Source organism: Ctenocephalides felis, unplaced genomic scaffold (genome assembly GCF_003426905.1).
Source record: "Ctenocephalides felis isolate EL2017-DRISC unplaced genomic scaffold, ASM342690v1 CF-g0.4_SCAFFOLD_00845, whole genome shotgun sequence".
NCBI classification, from domain to species: domain Eukaryota; kingdom Metazoa; phylum Arthropoda; class Insecta; order Siphonaptera; family Pulicidae; genus Ctenocephalides; species Ctenocephalides felis.
This window is the reverse complement of record NW_020536999.1, coordinates 69,717,912-69,742,481: the sequence shown is the minus strand read 5'-3', so window position 1 is coordinate 69,742,481 and position 24,570 is coordinate 69,717,912. Positions and strand designations below refer to the sequence as shown.

The window sequence follows — 24,570 nt, the reverse complement described above, 5'->3', positions numbered from 1 at the left end:
GAAAAATAATTTATTTATTTAGAAAAATTTAAAGATAGAAAATTGTAGCAGTTTTTAAATATTTTGCGTCCCAATTTTGACTATGTGCGAAGGAATGGAAGGGAAAGTCAAATCGACCGAAGCGTTCCTAGTGGCTACTTTAAGCATTAATTTTGGCTATTATAACCGAAATTTCAAACAAAAACACATAAAATATTTGTTTATTCCAAATTTAAATAAGATAATTAAAAATGAGCCACTTAAGCTGTTGTGTAGTGGGCTGTAGAAATACCAGCAGAAAAAGTAACTGCAAATTTTATACAATTTCTACAGCTAAGTGAAAAGCAAATCAACGGGAAAAGTGGATCGCTGCGGTTAGAAGAATAAAGTATGTATCATAACCTTATTGTTATAAAAATACAATTCGGTACAATTGTTTTTTAATAACAATACAATACTATGAATAGTTGTAAAATTGTTATGTTTATCAAAAAGAAAATTTATAAGTCAATAAATTGTTATATTATCAAAACTTAATGCTTACTAGAAAAAATTGTTGTGAAAACAATGTAATTAATACAAGGCTGAAATAATGAAAAATATATATTTATATATTGTATATTCATTATGCATAACTATTATCTATATATTGATTTCATTTTATTATATAATAATTGTAATTTTATGATTAAAAGAAAAATAAAAGTTAGCATAGCGCTAAAATGTTTATTTTGCAAACAGTCTAATTAATGCAATGCTGAAATAATGCAAAATATATTTTTGTAGTGTTGACGGATCACCGTGGGTTTCCAATACAAGCCCTATGATCGCATTTGTAGTGAGTCCTACCTACTTGTCAACAAAATATCCTTCAATTTACAAGTCTCGAAAAGTTAATGTAGATTTTGCAATTTTATTTGATGGGTCTTGTCTTTATAATGATGTCTAAATCATGTCTTTATAATAATGTTTAAGTATTTAGTTTGACCAAAAATAACAAAAAATGAGTAAATTAATTTATTATTTACTTATTCTATTGATAAAATATTTTTATCATTATTATATTGTTTTCATTAAGTACTATTCCGATACTAAATTTTCATTAAGTTTTGAAGCACTTAACCTTGAAAATGTTTACTGCATTTCTTTGTTTATTATATTCAACTATGTACGTTGAAGTAAAACTTAATAATTTCAATACACATAAAGCGTTCACATTATTACTGTATCTTGTTTATTATTATTTATAATAGTTATTTAATTTTTTTTTAACTAACATTTCAAACATATAAAACCCATGAAAACCACACACTGATAGCCTCAATTAGTTCATATTTATTACTGCGCTGCAGGGGCGCTGCAGTCACCTCTGAGGGTATAGATTTATCTTCAGCAGTAAAAGATATGGTACATTGAAAAACATATGTCACACACCCAATTCAGACAACTATTTTTGTAGATCTGTGTTACTTTCGATCTATCCACCGATCAAAATTGAGCAAAACATATAAAAGCTGCATACACGCTGCTACTTCCCGCATTAAAAAAATTAAAATGAAGCACACGATTAAAAAAAAACGACTGGTATTGATCAGCTTATATAAAAAAGCAGTGCCAAATTGCTCATTAAAGTTTTCAAGTGAATTAGTTTTTCTGTTTAACTATTATTTGTTTTCATTTTGTATTAATTTTATATACACTTATAATATACACTCGTAATTATATAAAATATATACTTTTTTAACTTTGTATATTTGTTCTTTTCTTGTTGCAATTTTGTAATTTTGTTCCAATTACATTATTCCCGCGCTCAGTCAATAAATCTTTTTGACTTAAATTAAGTCAAATTAACTCAAAAGTCTGAACTAATATTAAATCACTTAATATTAGACCAGAATTTGAGTTTATAAAAAATCTTCAATATTGCAGAAGAATTTTCGGCTTTCCATTCTATAATTTTCAATATGAGTACAATGCAGTTAGAAAATAAATTTGAATGTTGGTCAGCAAGCAATGTAAAACAAATTCTGTTCTATTCAAATCCGATAATAAGGGGATGTTAATTATGCAACTTATCTCGCTTTGTAAATGAAACACCTAATTTCTTAAAAATCCATCGACCTATTGCGGAGAGTTTTAGTATTCCGCTCGTTCGTTAAAGGTTAATCGAAATAATGAGCAGAAAAAATACTTTACCAGAATTCTAGCGCACTCTTCGTGATCATAAATAGCTGCCAAGTGCAATGCGGTTCGCCCGTGTTCTCCACCTTTCTGAATGTCAATTTTAGTCTTGTGTTTTGCCATGACTCTGAGAGCTTCCACTTTATTCAACTCGGTCACCATATGCACTGGAGCCTGGTTCTTGTCGTTGAGGATTCCTGTATCGACTCCTCTGAAATTCAAATTCAAATTATATACAGAATTATTTTTTAAGTTAAAAAAGAACTAAATGTATAAAAAATGACAGTTTTTGAGTGAACTAACAATTGCTTTTAGAAAAAAAAAAAAATAAATTATTTTTTTTACAAAAATTTGTAAATCCATATAAATGCAACCGAAGTGCGTTACGATAGAATCGAGTGCCAGTATGTAAATAGAGATCTGTCGTTGTATGCGTACCGGTATCAACGTTGTATGCGCACCAGCATCAATGTTATATTCGTACCGATATCAACAAGGAAATTGGTATAGATAAAAAAAACATTTTAAAGTTATATCGTAGTACAAATCCTGATTTAATGACAAATGCCTGAATCAGAAGAATATTTTACCTTATTCCTTTAAAATATTAAAACAAATTTCAATTTATTATGAACAAAATTTATTGATTAGAAATTATTTCTATATTATTCGTAGTTTCTATAAATATTTGAAGTTATTGAAATAGAAAATATTTTTTCGGCAAGACAGATATTACAGCTGTTCAAAGAATAAGATTATATCGCCAGCGTAAAAGTAAAAAAAATACAAGCAATCAATAAATGTATGTTAATTTTAATTACATGAAGTTCTTCAAACACAACTAACTGATGAGTGAAGTTGAGGAAACAATATTTGTTTAGGCGTTTTTCAACATAATCCACTGTGTGAACAAATATTATAGAATTTATTAATCAGCAGTTACTTCATTTCTCTAATAAAGGTTCATTTCTAAATGCTAATTACAATGACAAACCGATCATGTCATATTTGAAGTATGACTTTAATTACATTATTGTTTTTAAATATTGTACATATTTTTAATGCAATTATAAATATATAATTTATAATTTATCATTATATAAATGTGTATAATGTTTGACACTAATAAATGTGTGCATCACGAGTGTTACCATATAACTAATAAACATTATTCAAAATTGTTTAATGATTTATTATTTAGTTATTATTGTTACTTAACCTAAATTTGCTACTTTGTACAGTGGCAAATAAGTTTTACTGTAATCGCGTGTTATTCTTACGCGCACTCTTTTTTGCATATTGAAAATAATTCAGATTTTAATTTTAATTCTGACTAAAGTTCTTAAAGCTCACTTTGAAGCTCACTATATATACTTTATATAAATAATTTTAACTTTCAGTTACAGTTTATATAATGCCTATAAATATTAGACAATTTTACAGTATTTATAATAATCTATTTGAAAACATTTAATATTCCTCAAGATTTCGTTATGGTACGGAAAGTTCCAGTAATTTGCCTTAAGGCACGATGCCGTATATCACTAGTTTGATTTGTGATTTCAATAATCATTTGAATTTTAGCGGACAGATTATGCTCCCGCGGATCATTTTAAATCCTCTTTGTATGAATAAATATAATTCCGGCTCTTTTTTTAATACATGATAATTATCTTTTATTCTGAAGTAATATCGAAAAAATGATATACTGATACATCCAAAGTCAACTCATATAGGGTTTAAATCATCTATTCCAAAACTGAACAGTAATTCCAATATGAATTTACACAGAAATATTAAGAATAAATTTGACTTAATAAATAGGATAGATGAAAAATATACAAATAGTGAAAGGGACAGATTAACAGTAATAAAAAGACAAGAAATTTTATGGATAAACGCTTATCAGAATACGTCAAGTTAGCCGACTGAAATAACAAAAACCATTAAATCAAGGACCTGAAAAAAGAAATTAAGAATACCATATCTTGGACAGTAATAAAAATAATAAAACAGAAGAAAGAGAAATGCAATTAAAACACGTTACATAACTGGCTGAAAATGAAAAGAAACAATACAATATGAGACAAAGAAAAAATGCGGGGACATAGAGTGAATCATCTATAGTTTAAAATGCAATTTACAGACCATTTGTAATTATTTAAACCGGAATAACACATCAGGTACTGGTAATAATAATAAAATAGAAGCAGTAAAGCGAATGACTATAATTTAGGTAAAAATCGTAAAATATCAACGGTTTCTTTCTCGTCATAGATTTAACTTTCTTTTCGAGACCTTTTTTTGATAGGTTTTATTGGATTGCACATGCAGAAAATGGTGGTTCTGACCATTTGCCATTTGCCAATTTTACTAAATATGCAACTCAATTTTATTACGAAAATGGAGTGAGTTTCTGCCATGTTTTAAAGTTTCTGCTCTAAACATACAAATTTAATGAATGAACAATGAAGAACTAGCATATTTGAATACTTCAACTATTCTTACTTTTAAAGTTAAATATAATTTCATACAATATGAAATCAATAATGCGGCCAAAGCACATTCATCAATATAAAATATTAAAATCGGATCCTTCTGTGATGTTAAAAAATATATATTTTATCAATGAGCACATACTCATACCATGGATTAACTAGTGGGGCGCATGGCATCGTGTCTTAAGGCAAATTGCTGGAACTTTCCGTATCAAAAATTATTATTTTTTTTGACATATTTTGGAAATTCGGAACTTTTTTTCAAAGCAATCGTACTACTTTAGCTGCATAGAGACGCAATATCGAAGCGCGTAAGCGCCGCGTCACCGTCTAACGGACAAACGTTGTTACGAAATCCATAAAAATGTAAACTAAATTGATACAAAATATCTGATAATTTGATGTGCATATGTCTAATGATCATTTTTGACCTCAAAATGGCACTTTTTTTTACTTTTTTTACTTTTTTTACTAGATCTCCGAAATCGCTAGACCTACCTACCCAAAAATTTAATCAGTTTTTTAACTTGTCAATACAAGTAAAAAGTGAATTATTAAAATCGGACACTCTGTTCTCTTAAAAACTGAGTTACCGCTTCTGGCACTTTTTGCCCCGTATCTTTGAAACGGCTAGATCTGCCTATGCCAAAAACTAATCAGCACATCTTCTTATTGACAGGAATCGAATTTTTTTGCAATAATTGTAATCGGTTGAACCGTGTTCCCAAAATCGTCGACGAAAATTTGTATCCGCACACGCCACACACACACACACAAATACACACATACATCCATTTTTTCTAAGGTATGCCAAAATGTTTTTTAAATTTTTTTGCGATTACTATAACTTGCCCTACGGAAAGTTAAAAATAAGTTGGCAATAAATTGCTATGAATTAACTATATCTAAAGTATATCTATATCTATCTTTAGTAAAGTTGAGAATTTTTTAACAACAATATTTGAGAGTTGAGAGTAAAAATGTAAATCAGCCGTCACCTTGATCCTTACGATTTTGGTATCGGGAGATAACGGATGAAAATCCATAACAAAAGTATTTTCTTTCGCTGTTAGTTATGTGGTTTAGTTTACGAGACCTCAATATAATTTTTAACTACACGTTATTTGATTGTTTTATAATAAATAATGTTTATTTTAAGTGAGATTCAAGAGTTTCTTGTTATATAACCACATTAAGAGCTTATTAACCCTGGCAAAATCGTATAAAATAAAAAATAGAACATAACAAAGTAAATTAAGTTAAATAAAGAAATTTTACAAAATATGAAATTCATAAACAGTTAGTCCTCTGCTGATGAATATTTCTGACAAAATACCAGATCAAGTATAAATAAATATATCTTATATCTGTGTGACAATGCACCAATGGAATTTATATTTAGCTTTAGTTGAATAATGAAGTTATCATTTTGTAAAATTCCTTCAAAATTAAAATAAGTTATTAAATCTGTTTGCCACCCGGCCGACCCAAGTTATCTCTTATAAAAAAAACAATATAGCAAATTTTTGAAAAATATTAAAAAAAAAAACACTTTCCTGCAATGTTGAAGTAGCTGGCAGTTTTACTGAACATAGTCAGATCGTTTGATATGTGTTGTTAGTTGTGATATAATTGGTTTGGTTCTCACAATATAATTTATATTTGCTCAAAGACAAATTAGACCTTTGTGCCCCGCACTACCCTAGTTAAAACTTCTCAAAAAGCAGGTCAAAGAAAAAACACTTAATTCATTTTCTACCTCTCCTCGCAGAAATTCGAAAATTTTGTTTAGCTCAGTATTTACTATTATACACCAAATCCAGAATTCAAAAAGAATGTGAAAAACTGGAGAAGTAATCAGTATTCGAACAGTTGGAATTTGTAATGACTCTATAAGTTAAAAAAACAAAAAAGACTTGAATTGCATTATACCATGTTTTCCATAGAAAATGTATAAAGCTTCCTGTATTACAACACTTAAAATAAAGTATTAATTGTTTTGATTCTCTAGAAATTGTGCAGAAATACCTCACTTAGCAAAACAACGTTTGTCGGGTCAGCTAGTATATATAAGTATATATTACGGAATATTTATTTTTCCTCAAATATCGTAACGATGACTAAGTTTCGACGTCAAAACTTATATTAGGAACTGCACAAGAATATTCTAGATCGTTTATTTTTAATTCTCTATATAAATTTGGATCGGTGTTGATTTTCGGATTAGTCTCAGTCAGTACAGTGTTTTGAAAAGTTATAACGCAAAGGTGAGATATTTAGTATTAGTTAAAGTGAAATGTGGAAAATTAAAATTCAAAATTGTTAGTGTTTATAATTAATTAAAATATTTTTAGTAATATAAAATTAAGAATTCACATAGATATAGTGTATCTTGCATCAGTAGTTGTGTACAAAGTGTATAATTTAGCACTAATAATTAGCAAATATCTCTAACTTTTATTTAACTTTAATGATTTTTTATCTATTAACTTTATTATCATAACTCTGCTTCACTAAAATTCTCTATTTAAAACATGAAAATTCTCTTCGTTAAACACAAGTTAGTGCATAAGTGAAAATGGTAAATTATATGCTTTGTGCACATCTACGGATTTAAGACACCAAATATATGTAAATTCCCATTTTATATTATTATAATTATTTTTCTATCTATTATGTTTTTTAATGTATAGTGTACGTGTATATACACACTTATATAGTAAGTGTTTGTAAACATATATACACTATAGTTATTAATGCACAAACACAAAACAAAACCATGATCAAAGAAAATATTTACTAACAAAAATTTGTTAGTGTTGAAAATATTAGTGATTTCATTGATAATTTTGTTTTGTGTTTGTGTATCAATAACTTATGTGGTAAGTTTCTATGTTTCATTATAATTCATTATTTTGCTAAATATTTTTTACTTATGTTACACATAAGTTAGTTTTACTTATTATTATTATTACGTTCAAGAAGAAGTTTATGTTTTCATCAAAAAATCCGATTTGCTAGTTTTATGTTTTCTCGACGTTTTAAGCCATTATGTATCGAATGAGACCAAATTTGAAAAAAGTATGTGTGAGTGTGCGTGAACAGATTTTTTGCCGTAAATCGCCATTTTCTCAAACACGCCTGGACCGATTTGAAAAATTTAAAAGTCATTAGATGTATCGCGATGAGGACTAGCGATTATCAATTTTGCGCGAAGATCAGCCAAGCTGTTTCTTTGTGAATAAATAACAGAAAAGTGAAAATTTTTCGTCCACGTTTTAGCCTGCAGTTCTGAAACTATTTTAAAAATTCAAAATTTGGTAGAGATCGGCCGTTTTCTTGTAATAAAATGATAAAAAAAAATTGTCGACGATTTTTATTATCATTTTTTGACGGTAGATACCGCAGTCTTCTAGACCATACTAAAATATTACGGCTCTACGACAACTCGTTTAACTTTAAAAATTCTTCAAAGTTTGCAAAAGTTAGTATTGTTTTTTGGTATTTGTCAAAATTAGACCTTTCATCGACGTTTGCTCAAAACTGCCTAGACCGATTTCAGAAATTTAAAAGCCATTTGATGTATCTCGATGAGTATTATCGTCTTTCAGTTTTGTGCGACAATCGGCCGGGCCATTTCTTTGTAATTTGAAAAAAAGTGTTGAAATTTTTGTCCACATTTATGCTCAGACAACCGAACCGATTTTGAAAAATCAAAAATTGTTCGAAAGATATTAATTGGGAATGATACTGATTAGTTTCAGGTGAAAATCTACCGAGCCGTTTTCTTGTTTTTAACTGTTGAAAAAAAAATTTAAGCCAATTTGTATAGAACTTTTTTGGCGATATATATCATGGTTTTATAAATCTTACTGAAATATTACGGCCTTACGACAAGTAGTTTAACTTTAAAAATTCATCAAAGTTTGAGAAAATGAGTAGTTTTTTGACGTTTGTTAAAATTAAAATTAAACGATTTACTTGGTATAACGATAGAGTACCTGGTCTTAATGAACATACTAAACCATTGAAGTCCCAAGGAAACTGGTTCAACTATAAAAATTATTGAATCGTGAAAATTTGCTTTTTAAAAATATTCCGAGTTGCCGTGTTCGTTCGTTTCCAAATATGTGTAATAAATTCACTCGGAATACTTTTAATAACTCTTTTTTTTTTTCATTGAGACGACTTGTAACTTGCTTCAAAGCAAAATACCAATACCAACTAGTTAACTCTTGCGTTTACTTATTTTATAATATTTATGTTACTTACCTATGTTATGATAAATTTATATATTTATCTTTGTCATTTTTTTAACTTCCCAGAGGGTAAGTTATAGTAATCGCTAAAAAAACAAAAATAAAAATTTCTGCATATCTTCACGTTTTGAAGGTTTCTGAACGTTTTGGGAAGCCTTAAAAAAAATGAATGTATGTGTGTATGGGGGGGGGGGTATGTATGTTTGGATACAATTTTTCGTCCACGATTTCGGGCAGACGAATCCACTAATTTAAATGATTCAAAAAACATTCGATTCCTATTGATGAGAAGACGTGCTGATTTGTTTTTGGTGCAGACAGATTCATTCGTTTGGGAGATACGGACAAAAAGTTCCAAAAACGGTAATTTAGTTTTTGAGAGAACGGTTTACCCGATTTTAATAATTGAACAAAAAAATGAACTTGTATTAGTAAAATAAAGAATTGGTGAAATTTTTGGTAAGGCAGGTCTAGCGGTTTTGAAGATACAGAGGAAAAAGTAAAAAATTAGTGGCGCATGGCATCGTGTCTTAGGGCGAACTGCTGGAACTTCCCTTACCAGAATTAAATATTCGAGGAAAAAAACATTAATCAATAAACTATGATTAATGATTAGATAATTATAATCACTATATATTTTATCGTTAATAAATTATACAGGAACGATCTTATCGCTTAAAGCATTTGAGAAACCTTATATTAGCAAGTGGTGGCGAATGAATCCACCTGAGGATATATTTCTTACGATTAGAATAACGCATTTTCTCTTATCATTTCCGTCAATTAGGTAAAATCGAAAAAAGAAAAAATCGAGAAATCGCATGTCAAAATTTTCGCTCCGCTCGTACACATGCTTGACGCTTGCTCACTATATCTTCTATAACTCGAAAATAATTTGAATTTTTTTCTGAAAATTTATGGATATATTTTTGGCTAGTTCTGGAAGATATTTTTGCAAAAAAAAGTTTTTTAGGCCTCTTATAAAACAATTAAATGACGTATACTTAAAATTTATATTAAAGTCTCGCAAACTAAGCAACAGTGTTTACAGCCGAAATTAACGAAAAACTGAAGAAAGCAAAATCTTTTGTTATGTATTTTCAAACATTGTCATTTATCTCCCAGTAAAAATGTCGTAAAAATTAAGGTGATGGCTGGTTATACACTTTATTTGTACTATTTTTAATTATTGTTGTTAAAAATTTCTTAACTTTTCTGGTTTATGAGATATCGGTGGTGAACCTTTTTACCCGCGGATATTTAAACCACGCATTACTTTTTATATACAACTCAAAACAGTTATAATCATTCTTATTAAACAAAATATTTTTTTTTCATTTCAGAACTTTCCCAACATGTCACTCGTTCCTCTTATGTTTCGCGACTGGTGGGATGACTTCGGAATCGATCATCCTTCTTCAAACTCTTTGACCAGCACTTTGGAATGGGTTTAAACAGAAACGATCTCTTATCCTCTTTTAGGAATAGTCCAACCTTACTGCGTGGAGGATATTTCAGACCCTGGAGAACAGAGTTGCTGAAACAAGATTCTGGATCTACTGTGACTGCTGATAAGGACAAGTTTCAGGTACGGAGGACCTTTGATCAAAAGTGATATTTTGAGAAAAGTTCTGCTAGACATTTTCAATAAGATAATGGTCTTGCAGAGCATCTGGTTGCAACGTTACTACAGGGTCCGGCACTCGAAGTATAACCAATTGAAAAAGCCATAAATTCAGTTTGGAAAATTACTTTTACTCGATTCAAAGTACAAAATGTGTAAAAATAATACAACTTCTAAAAACAATTCAAAGTGACTTGCAGGTATTTTGGCCCACTGGCGGACAACGGCTTTTTTTAGCGCCTCGAGACTGATGTACCCCTTAGTTCGGACCTTGTTCTCCAAAATGGCCCAAAGAGAATAATCCATAGGATTTGCGTCTGGTGAATTTGAGAGCCATTGTGCGGACGTTTTGAAGTTCGAAATCGTTGTTTTTCAGCCATCCTTGGTTCACTCGAGCTTAAGCAGACGGTGCCGAGTCCTGTTGCAACGTCCATGGTCTGCCACCGAAGTGTTTATCTGCTCATGGCTTCAAAGCAACCTTCAGAATACTTTACCAATAATATTGCGCATTTACCTTGGCGTCAGGCTCGATAAAAACGATTGAAGATCGCTTATCTGCGGTTACAGCAGCCCAAACCATTTTCTGTGGCTGGTGCTGCCTCCTGGTGGCCAATTGATGACTCAAATTCTTGTCTGAACTGTCGGTCAAGTAAACCCTATCCTTTTGAGAGTTTACGAATTGCTCAACTGGAAAACACAATGTTCGGAAATTTACCACGTTCGGCCAAATGCGATTTGTTTTTGGACCTTCTAAAGGCCATAGTCAAAGCAAAAGGTGGTCATATCGAGCAAAAGTGAATTGTTTTTAAATGTTGTATTATTTTTACACATTTTGTACCTTGAATCGAGTAAAAGTAATTTTCCAAACTGAATTTATGGCTTTTTCAATTGGTTACACTTCGAGTGCCGGACCCTGTGGTATATTAAATTTCACTTCAAATTTGATGGTCTAGTTCAAATTTGATTTTGTTATATTATATTATTATAAAATTGCGTAATTTACTAGAAAGGTTGATGTTTTTGAACCAATAATCTTTTTTATGGTGTGATAATTGTTATTTCTACAAATTCACTAATACACGACTATTCAAAATTACAGAACACAATCACACCAGGCGTGTTTGAGGTAAATAGAATTTGTTTCGAATTTACTAAAAATATTAAATTATGATTCCATTCTTTACTTTTAATCTGAACAAAACTATTTACTAACCAAGCTTTAGTAAACTGAATTTAACTAACTAATCTCAATTTTAGGTTATACTGGACGTCCAGCAGTTTAGCCCAAAGGAAATAACAGTAAAAACTCAAGATAATTTTGTGATCGTTGAAGGAAAACATGAAGAGAAACAGGATGAGCACGGTTTTATTTCAAGGCACTTTGTTCGCAGGTAATTATTTTATATTTAGCTACATACAAATACAAAGACAAAAAATAAATTAAAACTACACTATACTAATTAAAAATAAAAAATTATATTAAGTTAAAAAAAGCAATTTTGCAAAAGATAAATTTAATAAATATTTATTCCAACTCCGATGATGAATATTTTTGACCAAATACTAGATCAAGGTTATTTACAGTGTTACTGCGCCCACGTAACAAATTTTTGAAAAACTGCAAAAGCCACATTCTACAATGAGGAGGGTTGGAAGTTTTACTGAATATAGTTGTTAACGCCTAAGGTTCAACCCTATTCTAAATCATTCAAATATATTTTAATACCTTTCTAATAGGATAAGCATTGTAATGTATCCTGTCCCTTGCAGACCCTCAAATATTAATCCTTTCTTCCAAGAAATATTTTTTCCTTGAACTCGATTCAATCAAATCGCTTTGATGTCGCTTAAATCCGCAAAACGGGCCAATCAGAAAAATAATATAAAATTATCAAATATTTGTAATCAGTAAAATATCAATCTTCATCTAAGTAACAGTCTAAAGTCAACATTCAAACAAATAATTCAAGTGAATAATTTAATTTAGCTCAACTTTAGATACATATTATTAACTTCCCGAAGGAATTTAAGTTTTCATAAAAAAATCCGATTCGCTAATTTTATGTTTTCTCGAGGTTTCAAGCAATTCTGAATCAAATGAGACCTGGAAAAAGGGTGTGCGTGTATGTGAACAGATTTTTTGCCATAAATCGACGTTTTCTTAAAAACGGCTAGACCGATTTCAATGTAATGAGGTGTTAAGTTTTTTTGTCGATTTTTGATTTTTTTTTTACCGTAGATACCATAGTTTTATTGATCATACTAAAATATTACTGCCTTGCGACAAGTCGTTCAATTTTAAAAATTCTTCATGGTTCGCAAAAATTAGTATCGTTTTTTGGCATTTGTCAAAGCTATACCTTTCATCGACGTTTGCACAAAAACGTCTGAACCGATTTCAAAAATTTGAAGGCCATTTGATGTATCTCAATGAGAACTATCGTTTGTCAGTTTTGTTTTTGTTTCTGTTGTAAAAAAATTAAGCCGATTTTCATAAAACTTTTTTGGCGATATATATCATGGTCTTATAGAACTAACGACAAATAGTTTAATTTTTAAAATTCATCAAAGTTTGAGAAAGTGAGTAGTTTTTTTGACGTTTTGAAATTCAAATTAGACGATTTACATGGTGTAACGATAGAGTACTTGGTCTTAATAAACATACTAAACCATTAAAATCATACGGAAACTGATTCAATTAAAAAATTATTGATTTTTGAAAATTTGATTTTAGAAAATACTCCGAGTTGAAGTATTTGTTCGTTTTCAATTATGTGTAATAAATGCAGCCGGAATACTTTTAATCACTCATAAATTAATTTATTATTATGGATTTAGTCGATTATTTACACATGTCAGGAAGTTCATGCAACTTGCCTCAAGGCATCGCTCTTAAATATTGTCATTTTAGCTCATAAGAATCTTTATGTATTTCTGATTGCTAAATAAAACTGAGTTAAAAAAAAGAAAAAAAAAACTTGCCTCAAGGCAAAATATCAATTCTAACAATTAAAACTAGCTATCATCTTTATCATCATCTATTTTCTTTCTAATTTAATCGGTCTGATATAGCCAATAAGTATATCTATTCCTTCAGTCAACAATCGACAAAAAATGTACATTTTTAATAGAATTCGGCAGCATCTCGGTGAATCACAAACTTCTATATCTATCAAATTTTTAATCTATCTTGTGAACACAACAATAGTCATATAGTTGTTTGCTTCAATTGTGTTTTAGCCGGGATATAATTACAATTGGTTTGATTTCACAATTCAATTGTTCAAAGTCAAATTGAACTTTTGTGCCCCGCTTTACTATATATAAACTTAGAAACAAATTTCCTTTTTCAGGTATATGCTGCCGACCGAACACAATCCAAACGACGTCGTATCGAGTCTCTCATCTGATGGCGTTTTAACAATCACAGCTCCTAAAAAGGCTTTGCCGCCCCCTAGTACCGAACGTGTTGTACCCATAACTCAAACAGGGCCGGCTAAGGAAACACAGGTGCCCGTGGAACAGAACAAAGAATAAATATTATAAAAAATACATATACATATATGTTTGATAATAAGAAAATATTGGTTTTAACATTTAATGGATAAGAGACCTCTGATGTGAAAGAGCATCCCTGAAATTAAGTTTAATGTATGAATATAATATTTTTTTTATATTATTTTTAGTTATTTATTACTAGAAATTATAATTTATTATGAACTAAATTGTAACTATAATTTGTATAAGTTGTATAAGAATTTTTGTAAATTTATTTTTGTTTAATAAAAATTTTGAAGCTCATCTTTCATGTTGTATATATACATATGTATTTTATATAAACCCCAATGTGTTCTGCCAACCATTCTTGCAAACTAAGTACGAACGAAGAAGGAAACGTTAAAGCTAATATGTTAACGCCTCATTCCCAACCCTGGTATAATTATTATATTTTATTATCTTCATGCAGGATAGCGATAATAAACCCTCATCCCTTATTATATAATTTAAAACGATAAAATAATCCCTTTCATTGTTACGCATCCTGTCCCAAAATCGGTCATCATATCAGTAATTCATTTTTCCAAGAATTTTTATCACCTGTCCCTAACTATATCATCCTGCAATTAAATATTTCCAAGAAACTCGCATTACGTGTACCCAGTTTTAATTCTAAGAATCATGCAATAACCGACCAATACCTGATTGGTTGACAAATGTAACAGCTACTGATTGGATCCAAAATTGTAATAGGATGTCATTAATTCTACAAAATGGACCAATCAGAAAAATGTAAAATCTATATAATTTAGTGTCAACTAAAATATCATTAACATCTATCAGTCGTAAATTAACACTCAAAGCTATAACATCTAAGTCAAACTTCAACTATCTAACATATCAAGTCTTAATATTCTTTCAAATAAACAATAATTAAACATTTATTTATCATTTTTTATTAACTTCCCGTAGGGTAAGTTATAGTAATCGCAAAAAAATCGAAAATGAAAATTTTTATATATCTTTACGTTTCAGAGGTTTCTTAACATTTTGGCATACCTTAGAAAAAATGGATGTATGTGTGTGTGTGTGTGTGTATGTGTGTGTGTGGGTGTGTATGTATGTATGTATGTGTGTGTATGTATGTGCGGATACAAATTTTCGTCGACGATTTCGGGAACACGGATCAACCGATTTTAATAATTCAAAAAACATTCGATTCGTATTGATAAGGAGACGTGCTGATTAGTTTTTGGCGAAGGCAGGTCCAGCCGTTCTAAAGATACGGGGCAACAAGTGCCGAAAACGGTAACTCAGTTTTTAAGAGAACGGAGCGTCCGATTTTAATAATTCAAAAAACATTTGACTTGTATTGACAAGATGAATAATTGATCAAATTTTCATAAAGGCAGGTCTAGCGGTTTCGGAGATCTAACGAAAAAAGTAAAAAAAAATGCCATTTGGCGGTCAAAAATGATCATTAGACATATGCACATCAAATTATCAGATACTTTATAGAGATTTTAACAATAAGTATAAATTTTGTTTGCATTCCTATGGGTTCCGTACCAATATTTATTCGTTAGACGGCGACGCGGTGCTTACGCGCTTTGACATTTTGTCTTTATGCAGTTAAAGCAGTACGATTGCTTTGAAAAAAAATCTTCCAAAATATGCCAAAATAAAGAAAACATTATTTTTTCCAAAAAAAATTAAAAAAAAAAAAAAAATTATATTTTTTTTTGAAAAAAATTTATTTTCAAAAAAAAGTAATTTTTTGTTTAATTTATAGTTTATCAAAAATCTTATTTTTTTGAAGTAAATTTGTTATAAAAAAGGCAATCGTTTTTAAAAAAATAATAATTTTTGGTACGGGAAGTTCCAGCAATTTGCCTTAAGGCACGATGCCTTAATTGCCTTAAGACAGAATTCCACTCACAGCTAGTTTTTATTATTCAATCGGTCTGATATAGCCAATAACTAAATATATCTGGTCCTTCGACAAAGTGCAAGTGTTTCAATAGAGTTCGGTAGCATCTCGCCGATCACGGACATCTTAAACACTTTTAATCTATCTTAAAAACATACCTTTGGCCATTCAAACCCAATGGTCAATTTACTAAACATAATATAACTAGTGGGGCGCATGGCATCGTGCCTTAAGGCAAATTGCTAGAACATCACAATTACATTCATTTTTTCTAAGGTATGCCGAAATGTTCTGAAGGTTTTGAAACGTAAAAATATATAAAAATTTTCATATTCGATTTTTTTGCGATTACTATAACTTTCCCTACGGTAAGTTAATAAACCATTGAATTGGGATTTCAAACTGAAGGATAATGGTCAACACTATTGATATTTTTTTGTAAAGTTAATACAATTTTTTGCAAAATTTGCCGTTTTGGAAGTATGGAGCGCAAAGGGTGTAAAAACGATTATGCAGTTTTTGAAAGAACGGATCATCCGATTAGATTAATTCAAAAAACATTATGCTTGAGTAGACGGTGTGCCAAAAATACATTTACAGATAATTTAATAATTTTTCAATAATAAAAAAATCGAAATTTTCAAAAACAATTCAAAGTTTCAAAAAATTTAAATTTTCGAAATTTTTCATCATTTTCAAAAGAACTAAATTTTGAAAAAATTAAATAAAAAATGATTTCTTACAAAAATTTGAGAATATTTCGGTAAATTAAAAAAAATCGAATATTTTCAAAAATTTCCAAGTTCTCGAAATATTTAGAAACTTTTTTTTTAAATTCCAAAAAATTTCAAACTTCTAATAAAATTTCAAAATTTTCAAAAAATGTCTAAATTATTAAAAAAATCAAATTTAAAAAAATGGACACTTGTGAACGTACACATAAGTTGTTCATAAAATACGCTCTGTCGCCCAATTTAAAAAGCATTTATAAGTTTACAGTATGTAACAAATAATCTATTTTAAATGATTCAAAACAAGCATTGATTATTTTTATTTTTCAAATGCTTAATTACGGTACCTGAAGTTCTAGCAATTTGCCTTACGGCACGATGCCATGCGCGCTGCTATAGTTTTCTATTCTATCGTCGTATTTCGAGCTCTTTTGTTATGAAGACATCTTTCGCCGGTTTTAAGATATTTATGAATACTTAACAAGGATGACGATTTACAAAAAAAAAACGCAATTAGGGTAGGGCGGGGCTAGTTGAGCAAATTTTTACTTAAACGGATGTAGCTCCTCAATGAAAAGTCTCAATAAATTGCTATACGGCTTAATGGATTTGTTGTTTATCGCTTAACAAAAGTGTTAATAGTATTTTTTGGTAATAAGTGAAATTTAAAAGCTACAGATGTTTAAATGCAAAAAGTAAAGTATGCTCAATGAACCCCTAAGAGCACTAAGAAAGTATAATAAAATCATAGGTTCAATGTCGATTAGTGATGAAATAAGTTTTTAATAACCAGTTCTATATTTATAGTCTTTATTGACAGAAAAAACAAAAGTTATAGAAATTTGCTTTGAATAATCAACGAAAAGTAGAATCAACAAAACAATATCGTATCTTAGGAATTATTTTACCATTATATTCAGTATTTTTGTTTAAAATCATTATTTCTTTATATTATTACTCATAGACTTAGCTTAAATCTTAAAAATAATAATTCATTCCTGGAAGTTAATGGTAATTGTCTTAGTGATAGAACAAGTTTAGCAACTATGCTCAACTAACCCCTACTCGGAATTTCAAAATAAAAGTGAGTTTATAAAAAAACTGTGAGAATTATACCCAAAATCTCTGCGCATATTTAAAGTATTATAATTATATGGAAGAATAACATTTACCTGATTAAAAATAAATAACATTTTACTAAACCAGACGTAAACGCATGATGAATTACTTTTTTACTTTTTGGTCTCAAAATAAACAAAACGCTCATGAGCCTCACTCATTTGTCCAGCGGCCACTACCGATCGCGGGATGTTTATTTATCCCAAACCTCTATCTTTCCGCCATATAATGCCTAAACGGACGGTGAATAGTTTTTGAGATATTTCGATTGTTCAACTTGCTCCTATGCTCAACTAGCCCCGCTCTACCCTACTTTCGGACACCAGTACTTATACGACCATAAATAACGACCCAACCGAACATATTATCTGCGCCTGTATAAACTTGTAAACAAATTAGTAAATAAACAAATCACAAAAAATACAGCAACAAACCTTTAAAAATTTATATCCATACTCTCCAAGATTCCTAAAATATACAAAATAAACTTACCCTATAGAAATTTGAAAATTTAGAGAAAAAAACTGAAAATTTTTAAATTTGTTTGAACCACATAAGTGAACTTTAGTACGAAACCCAAAAAAACTATAACAAAATCAGTCCACATGTTTAAATAGCTTTATAAGATATCTGATAATTTGATGCGCATATGTCTAAAGATCACTTTCGACCGCCAAATATTTTATTTTACTTTTTTCTCTGTATTTCTTAATCCACTAGATCTGCCTTACCAAAAATTCGATCAATTCTTCAATTCGCCAATAAAAGTAAAATGTTTATTTGAATCATTCAAATCGGGTACTCCGATTGAACGTTCTCTCAAAAACTGAATTAACATTATTGGCACTTATTGCTCCGTAACTTCGACACGATTCTATCTGTTTTCATCAAAAACTAATCAGCTCGCCTTCTCATCAATAGAAATTGAATGTTTTTTGATTCATTAAAATCGGTTGATTCGTGCGCCCAAAATTGCGGACGAAAAATTGTATCCAAACATACACACACACACGAACACACACATACATCTATTTTTTTTAAGGTATGCCAAAATGTTGAAAATCCTTCACAACGTGAAGATATGCAAAAATTTTCATTTTCGATTTTTTTGCGATTTCTATAACTTACCATACGGGAAGTTAACATAACTTTTATTTCTCTTATGTAGATAATATAATTACAAGTATACCAGGAAGAGATATTAGTACCTTTACGGATAATTTTAACAACTTTAATAGAAAACTGTAGATGACCGTGGAGTTAGCGATAATGAATTTGATTAGCTTTCTAGACATCAGAGTGATACGTACAAATGACCACCGACTAATTACCATCTGGTACCAGAAACCAACTAGCTCCGGACGATACATAAATTACGTTTGATACCACCGTCTTAAAACAAAAATAGCCACAATAATAAACTTAACAGGACACGCCATCCTACTATCTAATAAAAAAAGAGTGCGGGTAAGGATCACACGCGATTGAAGTAAAACTTATTTGCTACTGTACAAAGTAGCAAATTTAAGTTAAGTAAAAATAAATACATCATATAACAATTTGGAATAATGTTTATTAGTAATATGGTAACACTCGTGATGCACACATTTATTAGTGTCGACAATTATACACACTTACATAATGATAAATTATAAATTATATATTTATGATTGCATTAAAAATATGTATAATACGAGGTCTGTTCAAAAAGTACCCGAAATTTTCGTTTTTTCAAAAAAATATTTATTTATTCGTCTACATTAATGTGGTCCCCTTCAAAGTAGTCCCTCCCAGATATAATACACTTATGCCAGCGTTTTTTCCAATTTTCGAAGCACCCTTGATATTCACTTTTTGATATGTCCTTGAGCACTCTCAGCGATTTTCTTCAATCGAGGAAAACCGCCGTCCTTTCATGGGTCTCTTCAACTTTGGGAATAGGAAAAAGTCACACGGAGCCATATCTGGTGAATTTTTGCACTTTGCAACACTTTATTTCATTTTTTACGCAAAATTTAATACAAATTCTTTGACTTTTCAATTCTTCCATTGTAAAAATCGCCGAGCTCAGAAAAACACGTCGAACCTTAGCGACTACCACAGACAAAGTAAACAGTGAATATAGCTGAAAATTTTATCATACTTTAGGGGCATGTATACCAACACAATAAAAAAAAAATTTTGACAATCAGACACTCCAGACCCGCGAAATTTAATTATTAGTAATTCCGGGTACTTTTTGAACACACCTCGTATTTACAAACAATAATGTAATCAAGGTCATACTTAAAATATGACATGATCGGTTTAAAGTAATTGCTGATTAAAGAGTTCAATAATATTCGTTCACACAGTGGATAATGTTAAACTACGCCTAAACAAATATTGTTTTCGTAACTTCAGTCATCATGTAATAATTGTATTTGAAGAACTTCATGTAATTAAAATTAACATACATTCATTTACTGTTTGTATTTTTTTACTTTTTTGCTGACGATATAATCTCATTCTTTGAACAGCTGTAATACCCGTCTTGCCTAACAAATTGAAGCCATACTTTTATATTTGTTTTATTTATCCAGCCTTGCACATAGCTTGATCTATGAATCATTTGCTTTTTTATGTGAACGTTAATGCAATGATCCTCATCAATATTACGAGGTAATAAATTAACTATATTATTAATGTCAACAGGCACATTTATAATTTGGCCAAACATTCTAAATTGTCCATTTGCATGTCGCAATCGTCTAATTTGCATGAAACACAACCTAGGTGAAATTAAACTTTCAGATACAGTATCTAGTTTAGGTAGATTATTTGGTATAGGTGAAAATACAAACCCGTTAAATTTACACAAAGTGGGAATATTACCCGAATTTAATACCTTTCGACAAGTTTGACATCCAACTGTTCGTCGCGCCTAAAGAAGTTAAAAATTCTGGGACTCTAACATAGACCTGGTTTGCAACACATTAAGGAATAACTCATATGCGACGAATATTATAAACTCAATCATAAATAACAGACGCAAGTACCTTTTTGACAAACAAAACAACCCAACCGAATTTAATAACCATTAATACTTGGAACCATACACCGGCGTTATTTGGCTACCAATTATAATAAAATTATATTTTTTGTGGAGAAAATTATTTAAAGTCAAATTAAAATTTAATTTAGACCCTCACAGAAACTTAGTTCATCAAACAAAATGTACAAATTGTATAGTTGTTTACACAGGCGAAACAAGCCAAAATCTGAGCAACATAAAAACGTACTTCAACATAAAAACAAATCAAAAACAGTCAACGTTTAGAAACTATTATTACTGTCCTTATAAATATTTTAAACCATAACATAGATTTTTTTAAAATGAAATAAATCCCTAAAATCCTACGCTTTGAGGAAAACTTATTCAAAAGGAGGTTTATTGAAGGGTTGCTTATCCAATTACACGGAGACAAGGTCCTTAAAAAAAGAAACGACTTTACCTCTCTAAACGAAACAAATACGTGGTTTTTAAATAGCGTGTCAAAACTAAAAAAAAGACAAAATTCCATAGTTATTCCCAATTTCATTCTCCCAATTTATGACAAGTATATTTATATATTTATTTTCCGAAAAAATACGACCCAAACTTAGATCAGTTAGTACATATTCTCAATAACTTAATAAATATTATTGAGGTTCATTTGTGTGTTTTGTTGTGATGTTGAAAAATATATTAATAACAAAAACAATTTTAAATACATTTATTATTGAGCTGTGAAATTATTAGAATGTCATTTTACAGTGATTAGGTAATGTCGATTTGGCATCCAAAAAGAGAATGTGTGCAAGTGCTATATCTAAAGGGTCTATGTCCGGTCGGAAATATAGAGTGCCCATAGAATCCATAGAGGCAACTTGCACATGAGCTCCATAGAAATAGATAGAAAATATAGTTGGCACATAGAAACAAAAGTGTCAGCACATATATAAGGGTATCGGCACATAACAATATATGATGTATATCGACAAATAGACACATCGAAAAAGATGAAAATTTTTAAACGAAACGAGACACAGAGGATCTTGGCAGGAAATCGAAATTTAGAAGATGTGGTAAACTGTCCTGGCTAGTTGGTAATGTCTTTGGATGTATGTTCCGGATCACCAGTACGACCAGGAATTGACAGGTTGGACCCGAGCGGTGAACAGTTAATTAGTTGTTGAAATATTATATTCGTGATGTGGACTGTCCAGAGTCCACTGGTAGTGTGAAAGGCCTTTAGGACAAACAGCGATTCGATAGTCTTATGTAAACACACTTCTTTCTTTGAATGATACTTTCATTATTTACTATTTTTACAATCAATATTTATTAATAACCTTTTGCTTATCATATCAGCAAAGACTACAATTTTACTGAATACTATGTCTGACTGACTCTATGCCTGTCTCCGAGTCTTACTCCAAGTTTGACTCCAAGCTTGACTGCCTGTCCAACTTTTGTTTAACTCCTATATACTAATTTATTGTTTACAACCTATTTACAAAATTCAACAGTAAGCACTTCCGATGACCGCGTAACCTAGATATAACTAGCAACGCGTTTGGTGATTATTAAACAAAATAATGATTCGAATTGTTATTACAGTTCAGTGGATACATTGTGGATCACTTCAAGTACTTGGGAAGCATTCTAACCAAAGACTCAGGGGAGGAATAGAAAGCGCCAAAATAGAAAATTACTGACGTGCAAACTGAATCTTGACTTGCAAAAGAGATTATTAAAGCGGTATATCTAGACTCTAGAGCATAAAACTGTGCGGATCAGAAACTTGGACCCTGAGATAGGCCGACAAGGACCATCTTGAGAGTTTTGAAATGTGGTGCTGAAGACGAATAGAGAAAATAAAGTAAAGAGATAAGATAACAAATAAAGAAGTCCTGAAAAAAGTGGGCGAAGAAAAAACTATACTTGGCATGATCCTGAAAAAAAAAGGAAATTAAATCGGGCCCAGTCTGCAAATGGTAAAAAGAAAGAACTGAAATGATTGAAAAAAAGATGAATGCAAATTGAGAGAGAAGAGTGAATTTAAAGCCAAAGCAAAGGACTAGGAAGAATGGAAAAGGTAATGTATATCACATTCAATAGCATCACGATCAAATTGTAAGAGCTTTCTCCTTACTACAAATGCAATTTCGCAAATAATGAAATGAATGAAAACTGGGACTTATTGTTATTTTGTTCATTTGTTGAATTTCTAATCAAAAATACTGAACGTCTACTGTCAAAATTTTGTAGTCAATCAAAACACTGTATTACAATTTCGAGATATACAAAAAACATTTCCACATTTTGTTCAATTTATTTATTAACTAGCTGTAAGTGGAATTCTGTCTTAAGGCAATTAGGGCATCGTGCCTTAAGGCAAATTGCTGGAACTTCCCGTACCAAAAATTATTATTTTTTTTAAAACTATTAACATTTTTGAAAAAAAATTAGTTTTAAAAAATAAGATTTTTGAGAAACTATAAATTGGATAAAAAATTAGTTTTTTTTGAAAAAAAAAAATTAAAAAAAAAATTTTTTTTTTAAAAAATTTTTTTTTTTTTTGAAAAAAAATTTTTTTTTCTTTATTTTGACATATTGTGGAAGATCTGAACTTTTTTTTCAAAGCAATCGTACTGCTTTAACTACCTAGGGACAAAATATAAAGCGCGTAAGCGCCGCGTCGCTGTCTAACGCATAAGCATTGGTACGGAACCGATAGGAATGTTAACAAAATGTATACTTATTGTTAAAATCTCTATAAAATGTCTGATAATTTGATGTGCATATGTCTAATGATCATTTTTGACCGCCAAATGGCTCATTTTTTTACTTTTTCCTCTATATCTCCGAAACCGCTGGACCTACCTTCATGAAAGTTGTATCGATTCTTCATCTTGTGAATAAAAATAAAATGTTTTTTGAATTATTAAAATCGGACGCTCCGTTCTCTTAAAAACTGAGTTACCGTTTTCGGAACTTTTTGCCCCGTATCTTCGGAACGGCTTGACCTGCCTTTGCCAAAAACTAATCAGCACGTCTCCTTATCAATACGGATCGAATGTTTTTTGAATTATTCAAATCGGTTGATCCGTGTTCCCGAAATCGTCGACGAAAATTTGTATCCGCACATACATACACACACATACATACATACACACACACATACACACACACACACACACACACACATACATCCATTTTTTCTAAGGTATGCCAAAATGTTCAGAAACCTCTGAAACGTAAAGATATATAAAAATTTTCATTTTCGATTTTTTTGCGATTACTATAACTTACCCTACGGGAAGTTAAAAATTAAACATTATTTTCAAATTTTCAATTTAAATTCAATGCCAAAATTTAAATTTCACGCCAGAGATGTATGAAATAATAAAACATTAGTACCAATCAAAAGTTTATTTGTTAAAATTAAAAATTAAAATTGTCTTATAAAAACGTAATCGTACCTGCAGATTAACTTAATACTGATTTTCAACGGAAGACAGGATATCTATAGTAACGTTGCTTTAACTACAATTATTGCAAATAATGAACCATTAGTGCTGAATAAAAAATATTTATAATCAAAAAATGCTGAGCGTTGATGCTAAATTTCTAACCAAGGTGTTTTATTCTTAGACACAACAGGTAAACTAGTAAGACTTTCTTAATTCATTATCTTTGGAAAGGATACGATACAACAAATCTTGG

At 30.1% G+C, this 24,570-nt stretch overlaps 2 protein-coding genes across 2 annotated transcripts in view; one reads left to right on the top strand and one right to left on the bottom strand.

Moving 5' to 3' along the window:
• The window catches only part of LOC113387958 (transient receptor potential cation channel subfamily A member 1-like), a 161,835-nt gene that overhangs the window by 47,799 nt on the left and 89,466 nt on the right, over positions 1-24,570 (bottom strand). The window contains exon 5 of the mRNA XM_026625356.1: positions 2,176-2,371. Coding sequence (XP_026481141.1) covers positions 2,176-2,371 — 196 coding nt within the window. The remainder of the gene's footprint in view (positions 1-2,175; positions 2,372-24,570) is intronic.
• LOC113371458 (protein lethal(2)essential for life-like) lies at positions 10,273-14,160 on the top strand. The gene is given in 4 exon segments (XM_026612085.1): positions 10,273-10,333; positions 10,336-10,505; positions 11,799-11,932; positions 13,895-14,160. Coding segments are annotated over 4 exon segments (549 nt in total). The 3' UTR covers positions 14,079-14,160.